The sequence below is a fragment of the Takifugu flavidus genome, chromosome 11 (assembly GCF_003711565.1).
Source record: "Takifugu flavidus isolate HTHZ2018 chromosome 11, ASM371156v2, whole genome shotgun sequence".
NCBI lineage: Eukaryota > Metazoa > Chordata > Actinopteri > Tetraodontiformes > Tetraodontidae > Takifugu > Takifugu flavidus.
In genome coordinates this window covers 13,235,473-13,251,675 of record NC_079530.1, presented here as the reverse complement: position 1 = coordinate 13,251,675, position 16,203 = coordinate 13,235,473, and the positions used below count along the sequence as shown (strand labels likewise).

The 16,203-nt window shown below is 45.8% G+C and overlaps 4 protein-coding genes across 15 annotated transcripts in view; 2 read left to right on the top strand and 2 right to left on the bottom strand.

Moving 5' to 3' along the window:
• Window positions 1-1,458, bottom strand: part of khdrbs2 (KH domain containing, RNA binding, signal transduction associated 2) — a 39,667-nt gene extending 38,209 nt beyond the window's left edge. For 11 of the 12 annotated variants that reach the window (XR_008952638.1, XR_008952640.1, XR_008952635.1 and 8 more), the window contains exon 1: window positions 1,062-1,458. Coding sequence is in view for 1 of the 12 variants with exons in the window: in XM_057047359.1 (XP_056903339.1) it covers window positions 1,062-1,152 (91 nt within the window). In the remaining 11 variants the exon portion in view is untranslated. The remainder of the gene's footprint in view (window positions 1-1,061) is intronic. The other variant, XM_057047359.1, reaches the window with a different exon arrangement.
• Window positions 1,459-2,297: 839 nt separating this feature from the next.
• Window positions 2,298-5,420, top strand: si:dkey-103j14.5 (isoaspartyl peptidase/L-asparaginase). Its single transcript, XM_057047370.1, has 7 exons — window positions 2,298-2,409; window positions 3,567-3,766; window positions 4,227-4,369; window positions 4,441-4,604; window positions 4,719-4,837; window positions 4,938-5,048; window positions 5,138-5,420. The coding sequence occupies exons 2-7, from the start codon at window positions 3,580-3,582 to the stop codon at window positions 5,344-5,346; spliced, it is 933 nt and encodes a 310-aa protein (XP_056903350.1). The 5' UTR covers window positions 2,298-2,409; window positions 3,567-3,579; the 3' UTR covers window positions 5,347-5,420.
• Window positions 5,421-5,936: 516 nt separating this feature from the next.
• On the top strand, window positions 5,937-14,755 carry phf3 (PHD finger protein 3). The gene is made up of 16 exons (XM_057047227.1): window positions 5,937-6,096; window positions 7,061-7,325; window positions 7,608-7,715; window positions 8,154-9,480; window positions 9,609-9,885; window positions 10,233-10,284; window positions 10,410-10,530; window positions 10,637-10,793; window positions 10,893-11,009; window positions 11,127-11,249; window positions 11,340-11,484; window positions 11,572-11,758; window positions 11,835-11,982; window positions 12,059-12,148; window positions 12,345-12,540; window positions 12,636-14,755. The coding sequence occupies exons 2-16, from the start codon at window positions 7,091-7,093 to the stop codon at window positions 14,234-14,236; spliced, it is 4,884 nt and encodes a 1,627-aa protein (XP_056903207.1). The 5' UTR covers window positions 5,937-6,096; window positions 7,061-7,090; the 3' UTR covers window positions 14,237-14,755.
• A 145-nt stretch (window positions 14,756-14,900) lies between these two features.
• eys (eyes shut homolog) overlaps window positions 14,901-16,203 on the bottom strand; it is a 101,077-nt gene continuing 99,774 nt past the window's right edge. The window contains exon 50 of the mRNA XM_057047223.1: window positions 14,901-16,113. Coding sequence (XP_056903203.1) covers window positions 14,918-16,113 — 1,196 coding nt within the window. The 3' untranslated portion in view covers window positions 14,901-14,917. The remainder of the gene's footprint in view (window positions 16,114-16,203) is intronic.

The window sequence follows — 16,203 nt, the reverse complement described above, 5'->3', positions numbered from 1 at the left end:
ATTCTGCCAATTTGGACTCCGAAAACAGGCTTAACCTGGTGTTCTTTTTTAAAAATCCACTTCTGTGAGTCAGCGGCGAGCGAATCTGCCAACTCTCGCTGGGTGACAGATGATCTGCACTGCGACACGAGCCGGACCGTCAGGTGTCTCATCAACACGTTTTAAGTGGAAAGCCCAGAGGTCCAAGCACGTCCCCCAGACATCCCCTTCGATTGGATCTTCATTTAGCCGACACGCTAACGGCTTCAAAGGCTGAGATGTGGAGTGGACGAGGACCAACTCAGTCGCCAGATCCCAGGAAGTAAAAGGTAATTATGATGGTTCAAAAGTGGGATGTTGAGGCCTTGGAGACAGAATTAAAGGACATCTGAGTAAATGAGAATGGACAAGAACTTACACGTGTGTGGATTCAAGTATTTGTGTTGAAGCATCACAAACTGGAGCTCCCTAATCAATCGTGAGCTCTTCAAGAGTGAGAAGTTCAGACGATTCAGACTGGAAAACGTCCAAGCGTTGATCAGATCCTGCTGTCACACTGCAAATCAATATCCTGGACCTCAGGGAGAAAGATGGGGGGTGGAGGGGGGGTCTGTCTTTCCTTACTTTAAAGGCAGTATTCTGTCGCTCTCCACGGGATGCTGCAGCACCTTTGTCTCCACGCCGCGGAACCTCCATCGGGTCAGTATTTTACAAGAAAAGTTGGGGAGGAACCAAAAGTCAGAGACGCCGAATGACCCGCGTGGCCCCCCCTTCCCTGCACACCCCGGGTGCTGATCCATTTTCAAACCCATGAACGTCATTAACGGAATGTGGCGAGAGCAGCAGCTGTTTCCGTCTCAGCTGCTGAGAATGTGGCCCGAGAGGACTGAGGATAAAACTTTTGCAGAGGCAGTTGCTCACCGAGATGACAGAAAAGTTGGGCACTGGTGCCAACGAGCACGAGTGAAACGTGCCCCCCCCCAATATTAATCCGAATATTAATAATAATAGTGGACAAATTGGCATCTCCAATGAATGCAGATGGGAGGGAGGGAAAGGACAAACCTCTTGTCCTGACTTACCTTCAGCGAGCAGGCGCACCGCGTGCACAAAAGAGGGGTCCAGGCTGTTTTTCTCGGCCATCAGTTCAGGCAAGTGCTTCTCTGGATGCATTATTTCCGGACCACTTCGGTGCAGGTGAGACCGCTGCAGGTGCGGAGCCGCGGAATCCGTGTGTTTCTTTACAAGCACCCCCGAGGAAAAATGAAAAATAAATAACCCTTTAGATGAAAAAGAAGGGGGAAAAAGGAGAAATCCTACACCAACAGCAACTCCCGGGTCCTCGAAATGCTTCGCAGGGGAGTGAAGTGCGGGTTCAGAGATGCGAGCCCATCTCTGTCGGAGCTGCCTGCTGCCAGCCTCACTCTGGTTGGGTCTGCAGACCGCCCTGCTCTCCGCCCCCCAGCACCGTTATTGGCCATATTCTGGGGACTGGCGCTGCTGGGAAACAAAGACAACAGAGCAATTGGACGATGCTCTCGGTGGGATCATTTTTTTAAAAGTTGAGGTTGTGGTCGTGGGTGTAATAAATGCGTGATGTGCAGCTGGTTCAGCAGGCAGATCGTAATTATAGGCTCCAAGAGGGCGTGTGCGTGCACAGATCTCATCAGAAGTATGTTTTACTTGGGGAAAAAAGGTGGCTTTAGTTATTAAATACAAGTATGCGGACTGCACAATTAGAAATCAATGTCCAGAATCATCATCGACACACATCCATGCACATTCAGTGTATTTATTTATTAATTAATGACCGTGTGGCAGGCGGCTAGGGCAGCTGTGTCTCTGTCCGTGGTCCTGATCGCTGTCTAACTCTATTCCAATATTTACAACTAGTGTAAGACTTGTATTGCGACACGGGTTTCTCAATGATTAACGGCTGCCCTCTAGTGTCGATAACTAATAATTGCACATTTTCCTTCAGATTTCTACGTATTTTTGTCTTTTATTTCTTTGTATATGATATTTGCCACTTTGTTTGTTTCAGACAAATGGTTTTATTATAGTTTCGGACAATCGTATTAAATTCTCTAAATTAGGATTATTAGCAATCGTTACATCACATGACTGAGTTAGACCCGAGTACATTTTTCATTCTGATTTTAGTAATTTAGCAGACGTTTTCTGCCAAAGAATACAAATCAGATATATAGGTAGAATGAATTTTCTTGCATGTGGTAATGTTCACAATTAAAGCGTAAATTGGCAAATCCCAACTCTGAATTAATCCAACTGCCTTTTATTCTGAAAGTAATTACCGGATTGGGTTTGTAAATCATTAATACTTGACATTGTGTGTTTTGAGTCGAGAGAAAAAAATCACGACTCATTACATACAGTCAGTCAATTCCTTCAGCTTCAGGAAGAGTGAAGGTAAAAACTCCAGTTTTTGATAATTATTGCGTTGATTATCTGTTCGGAGTCAATGACAGGAGCGACATGTCGGAGCGAACACTTGTTAAGTTTGACCGACCCAGTGTTGTCAAAAGGCGACTTCTCTCCAATTCTGGTGAAGTTTCAAACCCTCATAAGAACTTTTACTGATATAAGCGACTAATATGAATATAATATTGAGGGCCAAATTTATTTTTTTTATCATTTGAAAAACTAAAATTCAGTCAAAGGCATTTGAAACGGAAACATCGGGTTTTGACGTTGAACTACCAGATGTTACAATTTTTGGAATTTTCATTCTGTTTTTCAAAATTTAATTTATATTAGTGCCGCTTCTTAGATTACCACTTTCAGATCCCCTTTTTCTGGTTTATTTATTATTGTTTTTTGGCAGTTTCATGTCTTTTCTTCAGTTCGATTTCGTATACAGTATCTTCCATTCTGCCATAATGAGTGACAGCAACGGAGGCTGGGACAACTCCTTAATCATGATGCCTTCAGGGAACGATGGCCTTATACCAAGTTAAACTGCTATATTGATGCGACTGGCTGCAAAACGAAAAACAAACAAAAAACCAACCCCACTAGTTAGGTCAGAGATGTTTAAACCGACTGTTGTTCACAACCTCCTCATGTGACTGTGGAGGCAGCGTCAATGTGCGTGCGTCATCAGAAATGGCTTACGTTCCCTGAAGGCAACCTGATTAAGGTTCAGTGTTTTGCTGTCAATCATCATGTTTCTTTGAAAGTTTCTACACTGTTCCACTAAAATAAGCGTCTATAAAGTTATCCTGTTATTCCTTATCCCCCCTCCTCCTGTGCCGAACTCGAAAGTTGCAAATGACACTATAAAATTGGATGTTAACATTCCTTATTGAGGAGTTGGTCACAGCGTCACGACCAATATTCTGAGTTTAAAAGCCAATAAAAACTCTGTAGAACGTACCAGACCTGAGTGCAAATTTTGTACCATCTCAACAGATTCCTGTAATCCTTGAAAATATAGATAATAGATAAAGTGTTTCAACTATTAACTTTTAACATCTGATTGAGATAGTGCTGGTAACCTTAACAGGTTGTGTTCCCCTTATAATAATCTCTGTACTGTGCCACACAATACTTTCCTGTGTTCCTAGAATAAACACAGGGATGCCTGCTGTGGTCGTTGTGCACGGCGGAGCCTGGTCGGTCCCAGACAAACTTGCCAAGGCTGTCGTGGATGGTGTGAAGATGGCTGCACTGGATGGCTTTTCAGTACTGGAAAGAGGAGGGAGTGCCCTGGATGCTGTGGAGGCAGCGGTGAGGAATCTGGAGGATAATGTTACGTTTAATGCAGGTAAAGCATTCAATTAAAAAACACACCTGACTCTAGAGGAGCTCACTGGCTCCACCTGCTGGTACTGATTCCAACATGCATGGAAAAAAACAGCAGCCCTTGTCTAAAGTCAGGTTGCTGAATAACTGAGATTATCCTCATACTCCAGTGCTAATCCCAGGTTAAATCTGCCATCCGAGCTAATTTACAACTGTAAGAAATTCACTGCTGTACATACATAACATAACTGGACCCATGTTTCCATTTAATATTTTATATCTGTATAATAACAAAGATGACTGGAAAAAATAACAACTATTACCCAAAATAACCTATATTTGAGTTCACAAAAGTCATGGAAATACATTTCTAAAAACCTTAAAGATTCCGATTTTCTCATTGTTTAATATAATTTCATCTACAAGCTGCGTCAGCTGTGACCCAAAATGTAATAGGCTTCATTTTTGACATTGAATTTAAGGCCACGGAGCCGTACTGAACGCTGATGGAGATGTGGAACTGGATGCTATCATCATGGATGGACGCACGCTTGGCAGCGGTGCTGTGTCGTCGGTGAAGAACATCCCCAATCCAGTCTCTCTGGCACGGGCGGTGATGGAAAAGGTGACGCCTCGTCAACAGAGCGATATTTCCTGTTGGTCAAAACAGGCATTTGATGCCACTGAATATTCCAGACGCCCCATTTGCTGTTGACCAGCAGAGGCGCCAACCTGTTTGCTGAGAGCATCGGCATGGCCACCGTCCCCACTGACACGTTGGTGACGGCAAACGAGAGGGAAAAGTGGGAGGAACACAGGAGCTACGTGGCAGGAGTGAGGGAGGATTTCAACTCAAAGTGGTAGGAACTGCGCGGAATTCAGTTTGGACTGAAGCAGATGCAGAGAGACAGGTCTTGATGGTGATCAGAAATCCTCAGAATTGTGTTGTGCCTTTTTCTGGCTCCCCCCTGCAGGGCCCATGATACGGTAGGAGCGGTTGCTGTTGACTCTGCCGGCAACGTTGCCTGTGCGACCTCCACCGGAGGGATCAGAAATAAAATGGTCGGCAGAGTTGGAGACGCTCCCATTATTGGTGCGGTGGCTTGATTTCACCATCAGTAACAGCTGCGCCGGCAGATGTTTTCCCCTAATTCGCGTTGTCATTATTTCTGCGTGTCTCCTGTGCAAACCAGGCTGTGGAGGATATGCAGACAACAGCAGTGGTGCTGTGTCTTGCACTGGTCATGGAGAGTCAATTCTCAAAGTCACCCTGGCCAGACTTATTCTGTCACACATGGAACAAGGTAGCGGGGACACGCTCCATGGTTGTATTCTGTTTTTAACCAATAAACAGTTTCACTTGCATGCATTCTTTTTTCCCGTACCTTCCCAGGGAAATCCGCGGCGGAGTCTTCACAGCTGGCTCTGCAGTACATGGGCGAGCGTGTGCGCGGCGCAGGAGGAGTCATCGTGGTGTCTCCATCAGGACAGTGGGCAGCTGAATTTACTACAGTGAGAATGTCCTGGGCTGCAGTGGCGAAAGATAACCTGTGGTATGGATTAGAGCCAGGTGAACGGTTTGAGGAAGCATTGCCCCGCTGACCATTCAAATAAAGGATTCAGGACTGAATTCCAATTAAATTCAAACAATAAATGTTCATGTATGCACTCAAAAAGCTCTTTTTTTCCTTTCTCTACTAGCTCTATATCACAATTTTCACCATTATTATGGCCTTCGGGTTGTTTTGATAAAATCTTCAAACAAAAAAAGTAGGGATGTAATGACTAATGACTTTAAGTGCTAATAATTGCTTAATTTGGAATCAAACCTACTAGACGCTTAGAACCTGTGATGTTTAATCAATCACATCCTTTTAAATAAATATTCATACACTAGTTTTGGGAGGGTTGTTGTCATCAAAATCAGTATGTCTACTTTGTCATATTGATCAAATGGCCGCAAAAACGAAATTACTTTTAAGATTGTTGGCAGTCAAGTGAGATGGTGAGTCCTTGAGGGACATGTGAGAGGAATAAGACCAGTACTCCAGCAATAAAAAGAAGTCACACATTTCATTGATTCAATGGATAGTTTTTCTGTTTCTTCCTGAGAAAAGTTGCAAATAAAGAAGGTTTCCTCAACAAACCACAGACGGGATTCGTATCTTTTGGTCACTATGGCGCCCGTAAACACAAGTCACGTGACCGTCACCGTTGAAGTCACCGTTGCCTGACAGCAACAGCTTTACGGCAGCAACTCGACTGACGGCAGAGTTCCAGGAAGTTAGTGGCAGCAGCTGAGCTAGTATGAATCTCTCAAAGATCTGATTACGGCGTTAGCGTGAGAGCGAGGTGAGTCTTTCGTGCAGCTTCACGCACATATAAAGGCGTTTCAAGCGCAAACCTCAAGCGCCGGAGAGTCCAATATTCGCATGATCAAAACTCCGCTAGCTACGGTTGGGCTACAAACAAACTTGGCAGCTAAGGCCTAGGCTAACGGGACTTAATAAGCCAGTCTGCAGGAATTAGCAACGGATTGTCCTAAAATATTGCATACGTTCAACCATTATATTGGGCATTTTTGGCCAGAAAAGTGTATGAATGCAGATGGTGTTTAATGAACCGCGGACGTTTTCGGAGCGGTCACTTCTAGTAGTTGGTAACATCACCTTGCTAAACATATGGGATGGCGCTCTGCCGCGGGTTGTTGTTAGCCACCCGTGTCGTAAGGCTACCCACAAACTCTCTAAAGTGGTAAAAAAAAAGAAGGTATTTTGTAACCAGCAATTACTGATAATAAAAGTAAATTTAAAGATTTACTCCTTACTGCCTTCATGCACGGTTCAGCCTTTGACCGGCTTGTTTATTTCCCAGCCGTTTATTTCATTCGGCGTACAGGCCGAATGAGCCCGCTAATAGTTACACATTTTACGTCCACGCTTTCTTAAATCGCTCAAGGAGATAGTTTTGGCAGATTTTTCTTGCTCGTTTGATCTTATTTACAAGGGACTTTTTAAACGCTGGACATAATGGCAAAACCGCGTAAACCTCCAACAGCATTTAATTCAACGTAGCACAGCAGCCGTTAGCATCTGTAGCCCAATAAAAGGTCCCAGCATCAACTTGGTAAACTCTAATGCATCAAGATACTTCTGTAGACACTTAAGTTTCTGTCAAGCAGTAGTTCAAAAGTAGCGAAAAGTTGCTTGCAAACGAAATGTCTCAAACTAGCTGGTAGTGCACAATGCATTACTTTTTAACTGGTGTATGTGTGTGTGTGTGTGTGTGTGTGTGTGTGTGTGTGTGTGTGAGATAGCATTCTTTGTACAGGAGGGCAGTGGCATTCATGGATATTGTGGACACGTTTAACCACCTAATACCGAGTGACCAGTTGGATGAGTCCCTGATAATAGGTCAGAATTTGGAATGTGAAGGCAGTAATGAGTTTGGGCCCGGAATTCAGCTGGAGGATTCGCTGAAGAACATGCTCAGTGATAAAGATCCGATGCTTGGGTCTGCAAGCTCTCAGTTCAATCTGCTGGAAAATGAAGATACAGCGTTTCCTATTGCCGCTTCAACAGGTATGAACATATATTATTATTATTTGCACAGGGTCTAAAAAAAACAAACAAAATACAGAAAAGCCCACTCAGTAACTGAAATATTTACTACATGGGACAAAATGTTTTGTTCAATGTTGAAAAAACTGGATTAAATTGGAATTTCACAGTAGCTTCTCCTGCAATGGAATGTAATTTTTCTTTTAATTTTGCACATGTACAAGCTATACAAATTGCCCCATATATTGATAGTTCAATTAATCATGCACTTGTTATTGATCTTTTCCCTTCTGGCACTTGCAGATTTAGATGCGTCAGAACCAACAGGTGTTAGTAAGGAGGCGTCAGTTACAGAGGCAGGTAGAAGACCTGTTGGCAGGAGGAGGAAAGGCCCACGTATTACAGAACACGGTGCGTCCACTCTTCTTTATTTTAGCCATAGGACTACAAGTCTGATGTGTCATTATTAGGTGAATTTGTCTGCTACACAGGAAGCATCTGGTTACAAAAGCAGTCCACTGGACGAAGGCAGCGCTGAGCTTTTTACTCTATTCCGTGCCGGAAACCCCCTTTTCCAGGAACTAGCAGATGACCTTGCACTAATTTATAACGGTGTTTTATCTCAGCATTCGGGAGCATTCCATAGTCATTCAAGCAGATCACAGCATACCTGTTTCTCTTCAGCTGTCTTGCAGAGCCTGTTATCTTCCACCAAACTAGCATCCAGCATCAACCACTCCTGTTGGGCCTTTTGTTCTTCATTCTGCAGAAGTCTTTGACATGTTAAAAAGCATCAAAAATGTAATTTTTCTAACAGACGTGTTTCCCTTTCTTTTCTTATTGCAACAGAAAATAGCAGTGGGCCAGTATCTGTCAATACACGCTCAAATACTGCTGTCCGTGGAAGACCAGGAAGGAAGCCTTTAAGCAGGCTGCAGAAGTCATTTCTCATAGTGAAAGGAGTAAAGGGCACTCAGCTGAAGAAAGAATTAACTCTGGGCGGTCGTGTTAATGTTAATGATCTTGATGGAGGGTCATGGCTGAATCCCCTGGTTGTATTAAGACGACTGACTGTTACAATTGGAGGATTCAAAATTGAGCTGCTTCCTGGACCCTCTTACACACAGAACGTTGAAACGGACAAGTCTGCCTACTGTGATGAGGGTTTGTTGTACAGTGCAGACACGACTGTTGCTGCATTAGCAGGTGGTGCTGGCAGCGTCCAGAATCCCACACCCGAGAACACTGAAAAGATGGAAGTCACTGAGAACGCGTGTGCAGAAGATGCCTCCCTTGGACTGGGTCCATATGTGAATCCCAATGATGTCCAGTCTGCCAATGGAACATTAACAGGGAGCGTATCGTCTCAAGAGGAAAAACCTGGCAGCCAGACTGTTTCTGAGGAAAAGCCAGGCGGTAAAAAGAGTGAAGTCAACCAGCCCCAAAGCAATGAGATTGATGGAAAATCTGTCAGTGATAAGACTGACGATAAGGTGAAACAACAGGCTGTGTTGAAATCACCGCTCAAGTCCAAACAAGGAGTCAGTCCACTCAAGAAAAAGGAGAAGAATGACGTGGTTTCAGTTAAACCAAACCACACTGTTACAGGCCAGGAAGCATCCCAAAACCTGCCATCCACAGCAGGGCAAAGAGAAGAACAGCAGAAAATGAGGCCTTTGAAGGAAAAGAAAGACACTGCATACTTGAAAAGGCCTGCAGAAAACGTGCAAAATGAGCATACGACTAAAATACAGAAGATGCAGGTTCCAGGTGATGGGAAAGAGAAGCCAAAAGTGCAACCTACACCCAACTTCCCAGTCAAAAAGAGCCCATCTGGCAACCGCGTTGGTCAACATGGATCAGCTAAACACAATCCTCCTCCCAGTGGTGCCAAGGTAGATCCTGCTCACCAGGGCCTCAACCACCCAGTCCATTCTTTGAAGGCTACAGATGAAGGAGGCCCAGAAAAGCATAAAGTGAAAAAGCCTGAAAAGATTCTTCAGAAACAGAAGAACAAAAGTTCAAGGAGCATTTCTGTTGATGAGCCGCAGCTATTTATTCCAGACAACGCTCCTGTTGTGAAGAAAGAAACTCAGGAGGAGCAACCTGCCACCACTGAGACTGTATGGGATGGAAACAACTGCTGTGGTTTATGCAAGAAGCACCATAATAACATGTAAGTGTTGCTCTCCTGCTGTGTTTTACTATGTTGTTATATTTAACTTATAACATCGATACATCAGAGACTAAAACAGTCTCCTTACGTTTGTCAAGCATCTTAATCTCGATTGACATCTGCCGTAGGTTCATGGTTGGTTGCGGTCGCTGCGACGACTGGTTCCACGGCGACTGCGTTGGCCTCGACCTGGCGAAAGTACGTGAGATGGAGGAGGAGGACCAGATGTACGTGTGCTTGAAATGCTGTGAAGAGGAAAGCAAAAAGGTGGAACCCGAGGCTCCGAATGCAGCCAAGCCAGAAGCTCAAACAAAGACTGACGTGCAGCATCACAAGCCGCCCCCCAAACCCCAGCCGGGACCCTCGCAAACTCTCACGCCAGCTGGGGTCAGACCAGTAAGAAAGGTGAGCGGCGTCCCCGTGCTCTGTTGGAACGCTCCTGATTTATTAACTGTTGACATTTGGATCCTTAAAGTGTGTGTTTTTGCTCCACCAGCTAATTCATCCTCAGATATTAATCATAGGCAGTGTCACGGCTATACGAGGGTTTGTTGTTTTTTTACTTTGCCTTTGCAGAAGGTTTGCACGTGGTGTGCGGCTCACATTTTTGTCCACATAAGTCACAATGTTTTGTGAGCCTCTTGGCTGGGTTATTTCTAGATTTCCTGTATCTCTTTCCTCCCATAAGTAATGCAAGATATCAGTAACGCTCATGGATTATGGCTAAATTTCGCTTTTCTCTTTTCACATAGGATCAGGATAGAAGGCAGTCCACAGATGTCAAAGAAGGAACTCATAAAACAGGTAGCTTTTATTTGCGGTAAAGTTAGAAGCACTTTAGATGCCGTGTCCCATTTTTACACGATAACTTTATTTTACTGCACAATCTGTGCAGACAGGCACTCAGTATTGTTATTCTGTGCTCACAGTCATCCAGCAGAAACAAGAGACAAAAAGTAAGCCTCCATCTTCAGCTACAAAGAAGCCTGTGTCGGTGGAGGCAATCAGACGAAGTGTTCGGGATTCTCTAAAGGAAATCCTTATTCAAAGGTAGGGATTCAATGGGAAAAAATATTACCCAGAGCCTTGAAAATAGTGTAATTGTCACCTTTTTTATTGTAACACTTGGAAAGCACGACGCTTCTTTTCATTTTAGGTTGAAGGAGTCTAATTTGAGTATCTCTGTGGAAAAAGCCTCTGACGTCGCAAAGAAGATCGAGAGAGAGCTTTTCCACTTGAATAAGGACACGGATAATAAATACAAGAACAAGTACCGGAGCTTGATGTTCAACCTCAAAGACACTAAAAATAATGTAAGAACCTTAAAATCAGCCATGGACCAAATGTGAGCTCTCTCAGAATGGTGCAATTAAAACGTATAGAGTTGCATGTAAACTGTTTTAATTGTTCAGGTCCTGTATAAGAAAGTTCTCAAAGGTGAAATATCACCTGGGAACCTCATTCGAATGAGCCCAGAGGAACTGGCCTCAAAGGAACTGGCCGCGTGGCGCAAAAGAGAGAACCGACACGTGAGTCTTTGATGTCATTTCTGTCTAAACTCAACCAATAAACAGAAGCTACAGTAATTTAACACGCTAGAAATGGAAAACTTTAAGCCTTAAATGCACAAAATTCTCATTTCGCAGACTATTGAGATGATTGAAAAAGAGCAACGGGAGGCAGAGAGGCGCCCCATCACCAAAATCACACACAAAGGGGAAATCGAAATCGAGAGCCAGGAGCCCATGAAAGCACACGAGCCTCCGGAGGTAAGGGCCATCGCAAGACGTCGCCACGCATCTGTGTGTATTCCGCAGTAAAAGGACGCCCTCGGTTTTATTTTTGGGCTTCCTTGACAGCCTGAGCCGCCTACCGCTGTGACAGAAGTCTCAGTAGAACCCCCCGAATCCCCTGAGAAGAAACCAGAGAAAGCCAAGATGGAAAAGGACACCACCAGTCAACACAAATCTCACTTATTCGACCTACATTGCAAAATCTGCACAGGTACAGCGTATATTCTCGAACAAACGGCTCTCGTTCCTGGAGGTAATGGTTTCCCAATGCTGTTGAGCCCATCTGTTCTGTATCAAGGTCGTATGCCGCCCCCGGTGGAAGAGGCATCTACTAAAGTGGTCAAAGTTGCTACCACAGTAGTTAAAAGACAACCGACCAAAGTCGAAGAGGCAAAGAGCACAGCAACGCCCTCCGTGGAGGATGAACTTCACCTTAGCGTGCTTGAAGAGAGCTTCCGGAGCGCTCAGTCGGGCTCTGAGGGCGGGTCGGTGTTGGTCTCCTTTCAGGTTTTGTGTTGTCACTGGAGCCACTTTGCCTCATTGCCGCTTTCTTTGCCGCAGGTTTGATCACATCGCTGGACGTGATGAAGAAGCTGCTTACCTCTCTGGGCTGAAGACCCTGTGGCGGGGACTCATTCACATGCACGCTGTGGCGAAGCTGGTGACTAAAGCTTTTCCGGTCTCGGGCGTCATGGACAACTTAAATGAGGTAACAACATGGACAAAAACAGCCCCACGCACACGTGCCTGTCAGCAGGCTCTCACCTTGTTTTGTTTTCTAATAGGACCTTCCAGACAGCATTCATGTTGGCGGAAGGATCAGTCCACAGATTGTGTGGGATTACTTGGAGAAGATTCGAGCAACTGGCACAAAAGTACGTTCCGACAAGTCTCAAAGTCTTAAAATGCAAGCATCTGCAATTCCATATGTTTCATTCCAAGTGAGAGCTTAATTCCAATTAATGAACTTCTAGATGATTATCATTACGCCTTTAAATGTAAAAAAATCTTGTTTAAAACCTTGCACATTCACTGTAGATTTTCCTGACATTTTCTTTTTTTTAATTAAAGGAGGTGTGTCTGATTCGCTTCTCCCCCGAGACGGAGGAAGATGAAATCTCCTACACCCTCCTCTACGCCTATTTCAGCAGTCGTAAGCGTTTTGGGGTTGTGTCCAACAACCTGAAGCAAGTGAAGGACATGTATCTGATCCCTTTAGGTGCCATTGAAAAAGTTCCCCATCAGCTGGTACCCTTTGATGGTCCAGGTAACAGAGTTTGATTCTTTCACACGATCTGTAACCTTTTTTAAAAAATTTTTTTTAACTAATGCAACCTTTTTTAAAAAAAATAAAAATGACAGGTTTAGAAAACAACCGTCCCAATCTTCTCCTCGGACTCATAATTCGCCAGAGGCCCAAGAGGGATTTTCTCTCCATGGACTTGACTGAACCTAAAAGGGTTATTCCTGAACCCAAACCCATCCCTGTTGTTACAAAAGAAACCAGAACAGTGGAAGAGCAGAAACGATACCTCACTTCCTTAATTGTAGCACACGATAAAGAGAAGGACAAACAGCTCAGCACCGCTGAAGCTGTGGAGGAGCCCATCGCAGAGACATTTGAAGAACCACCTGCAGCAGAATCAAGCAGCCAGGAGTCCCTTAAGCCTCTGCGCTTTCTGCCTGGGGTGTTGGTGGGCAAGGGTGGAGACCTGCAACTGCTGCCTGACGTGGGAGGTAAATCTGCGGCGGCTGACGATGGCCCGAAGTTTCAGCAAGACCCCGAAACAGAGCCGTTAGACGGAAGCACGAAAAGCCCGACGGCTGCTGCGCCTCGTTTTGTCATCAAGAAGAAGGAAGCCAAACCAGTTAAAGCTGAGCAGGAAGCCACCGGTCCAACCGACACTCAAACCAACCAGCCTCCAGAAAAGGAGTCTGCAGTGATGACCCGTGGGGCAGCCGTCACACCGGTCTCTCTGAAAGACAAGCCTCCAGACGTGTCCACCGAAACCTTCCTGGAAGGCTTCTCAGTGGCTCAAAGTGGGCCAGAGAGCAGCGACGTTTCCTCTTCAAACAAAGGCGCCGCCGTCCCTCAGCCCCAACCTGAAAAAGGGCCATCAGAAGAGAGTCCCGTGTCCCAGACGGCTCCGCCGCACACAAACAGCTCAAAACCTCCATTAAGCGGGATACTTAAAAAGTCTTCGTCTTACTGCAGTGCAAATGAAGACAACACAACGGTGCTACAAAAGGATAAAGCCAGCCCCCCCGTTACTGTTAGGCCTCAACCGGGTCCTGGGGGAAGCAGCGCGCGAAGTGACGCAATTACAACTTTTCACCAAGGACTGTTACAGATATCTCTGGCCAGGAATCAACAGCAAGAAGACAACAAAGGAACTGCTCGTGAAAAGGACCTTCCTGTTACATCCCCGACTCACCCCCCAGTAAGTGTCCATGTTCATTCAGCTGATAGACCGCAGCAAACATCTGACAGCGAAGCCTGCGACGCCCAGCACGACAGCGCAGCGGCCGCCCAGCCACAGCAGCCTCAGGTACTCGGCAGCTCCGACCAAACGCAGCCCGACGACTCCGACTCCGATCAACCCGGAAAACCTCCGTCCGTGGTCAGACACTACAAGCAGGAGGAGGAGCTCTATCACGACCCGTGGGAGAGGCCGCGGAACACCGAGGACAAAGACCACTACGGGAGGCACGGCCACCACAGGGACTCCTACCACGGGAAAAAGAGCAGGCACCACGATCGGGAGCGCGAGAAGAAGTACGATCGCAGCCACGACGACAAGCACAGAGAGAAGGGCAGGCACCACGGACACTCAGACGAGCGCCACGGCGAGAAGAGGAAAGAGCGACAACACAGCGACGACCACAGCCGACACAAGGACAGGCACAGACACAGACGGGACTCCGACTACGAAAATGGACGAAGAAGAGATAGCTATTCATAAAAATCTATTTTTTAGACTTCGTGTGGTGCTCTGTGACTGAGTGTGTTTATTTTATAATGCTCTTCTGTTTGTTTTTTTAGATTACAGCCAAACAGAAATATCATTTCAATTGGAATATTTTACGTTTTCTTAAGATGAAGAGGAACACTGTTGAAAAATGTTCAAGTTTTTAACCTTTTATTGTACATTTCCTTGTCCGTTACGGGCTGCTGTATTGATTTCAAATGACTGGCTGAAGTGTTTGAGTTTGTGGACCATTTGTCAAAAACTGTCGGGCATGAATGTATCAAAGAAAAAAACGTATCGGAAGACAATCAACACAGCAGCTTTTCTTTCAATTTTTGTTCAAATTGCCTAAATATTTTTTACCTTTCTATGGAAAAAAAAGTGTACATTTTGGCTTGTAATATATATTAGATTACATGTGCCTTTGCACTGTGTTTTATGTACAGTTCATAATAAAGCTGATCCTTTTTGAAATATTGAAAAAATCAAATTATAGTAAAAGCAAAAATTCGGTGTTGCCTACATTGCATTTTACTTGAAAAGCTGCATTTTATTAACTTGCAGCGATAGATTAACTTCCTTTAATGGATGAAGCTGTTGCGTTCAGATGATTCAGTTGTTCACAGCTACAGAAACGAGTAAAAGGCATCACAGGGAATTCTTAGCTCAGATTTTTTATTGTTCGCTGTCTTCAAAAACATTAAAACCTTCCGTATCTCTGAGAAACAACAAGGGTTTGGTATCCTTACACAGGTAAACGTTTTTCAGCTTCCCCTCAAAGGCGTCCGAGAACAGCCCTGAAGTAACGGCGGCTATCTTCCTGTTTAACTCGAACCCCGCGAAGTACAGCCGGCCTCCGTAGTTCAAGGCCACGTAACGCTCGAATGGGTCCAGGTTTTGGAGGAGGACTCTCTCGCTGTTGTGGAACACCTGTATCACAGTGCTGCTCAAGGACAAGGTGATGTTGTGCCATTTGCCGCAGCAGAACGTGAGGTTTGCGAGGGTGACTGGGGGGGAAAGCTTCTCCCCCAAGTTGACGGCGATTTTGAGGCGACCGCTTTCCAGTCCCACTGCGAGGTAGTCGTCGTCTTGGTGCTCGGCCTTTCCCGCCCACATGATCAAACCGTCATGTGACCTGGTGAGGAAGCTGAAGGAAACCTGTACGAACCTGAGATTTCTTGCGTCGTATCTGGGGTCGATGTATTTAACGTACGAATTACCCACAAACCTCAGCGTGTCTGTCGTTACCTCCGAGTCGCAGTACCGGCCTCCCCACCCTAGGGGGCATATGCAACGGTATGAAGTGACATTAGATGGAATGCACGAAGAACCGCGGCTGCAGACGTTGTTCACACATGGAACAGACTGGTTGCACACAGAACCAGTCCACAGTGGTGGGCATGTGCACGTGAATGCGTCAGTCCCGGTTGGCGCGCAGCTCCCTCCATTCTGACACACCTTAAACCCACAGGCGGTCCCGTCCCAGTCTCCTACATTGGCACCACTGAGAGCGCTGCTCTCTGTTAACTCAAACTCTCGCCCGTTGACTATGACCTCTCTCAACCCCCCCGTGAAGCCCACTGGCTCCCCTTCAGTGGCGTCCACAGAGACGAGGCTCAGCGTGGACACGCCCCCGACAAAGATCTCCGTGGCCACATCGAGGGTGCTCATGCCTCCGGTTCCACTCTCGTTCACCTCTTTGTCGTCCAGACTGAGGAAGCCGCGGTGCCCGACTCGACCAGCCCTGACCGTGTGCCAGCTCCTGCCAAGCGTGTCCACTCGGCCCGCAGACCTCAAGGTGTGAACGCCGTCCCCGAGGTTGAACCGCAGCAGGACGAAGCCGGACGCCAGAGACAGGCAGATGAAGTCACCTGCAGGAGGGGCAAAATGAGACAGTTTAATTTCAGGAAGAGAGTGTCAAATAAAACCTTATGGGGAGCGACACGACTCTTTAGAGTTAA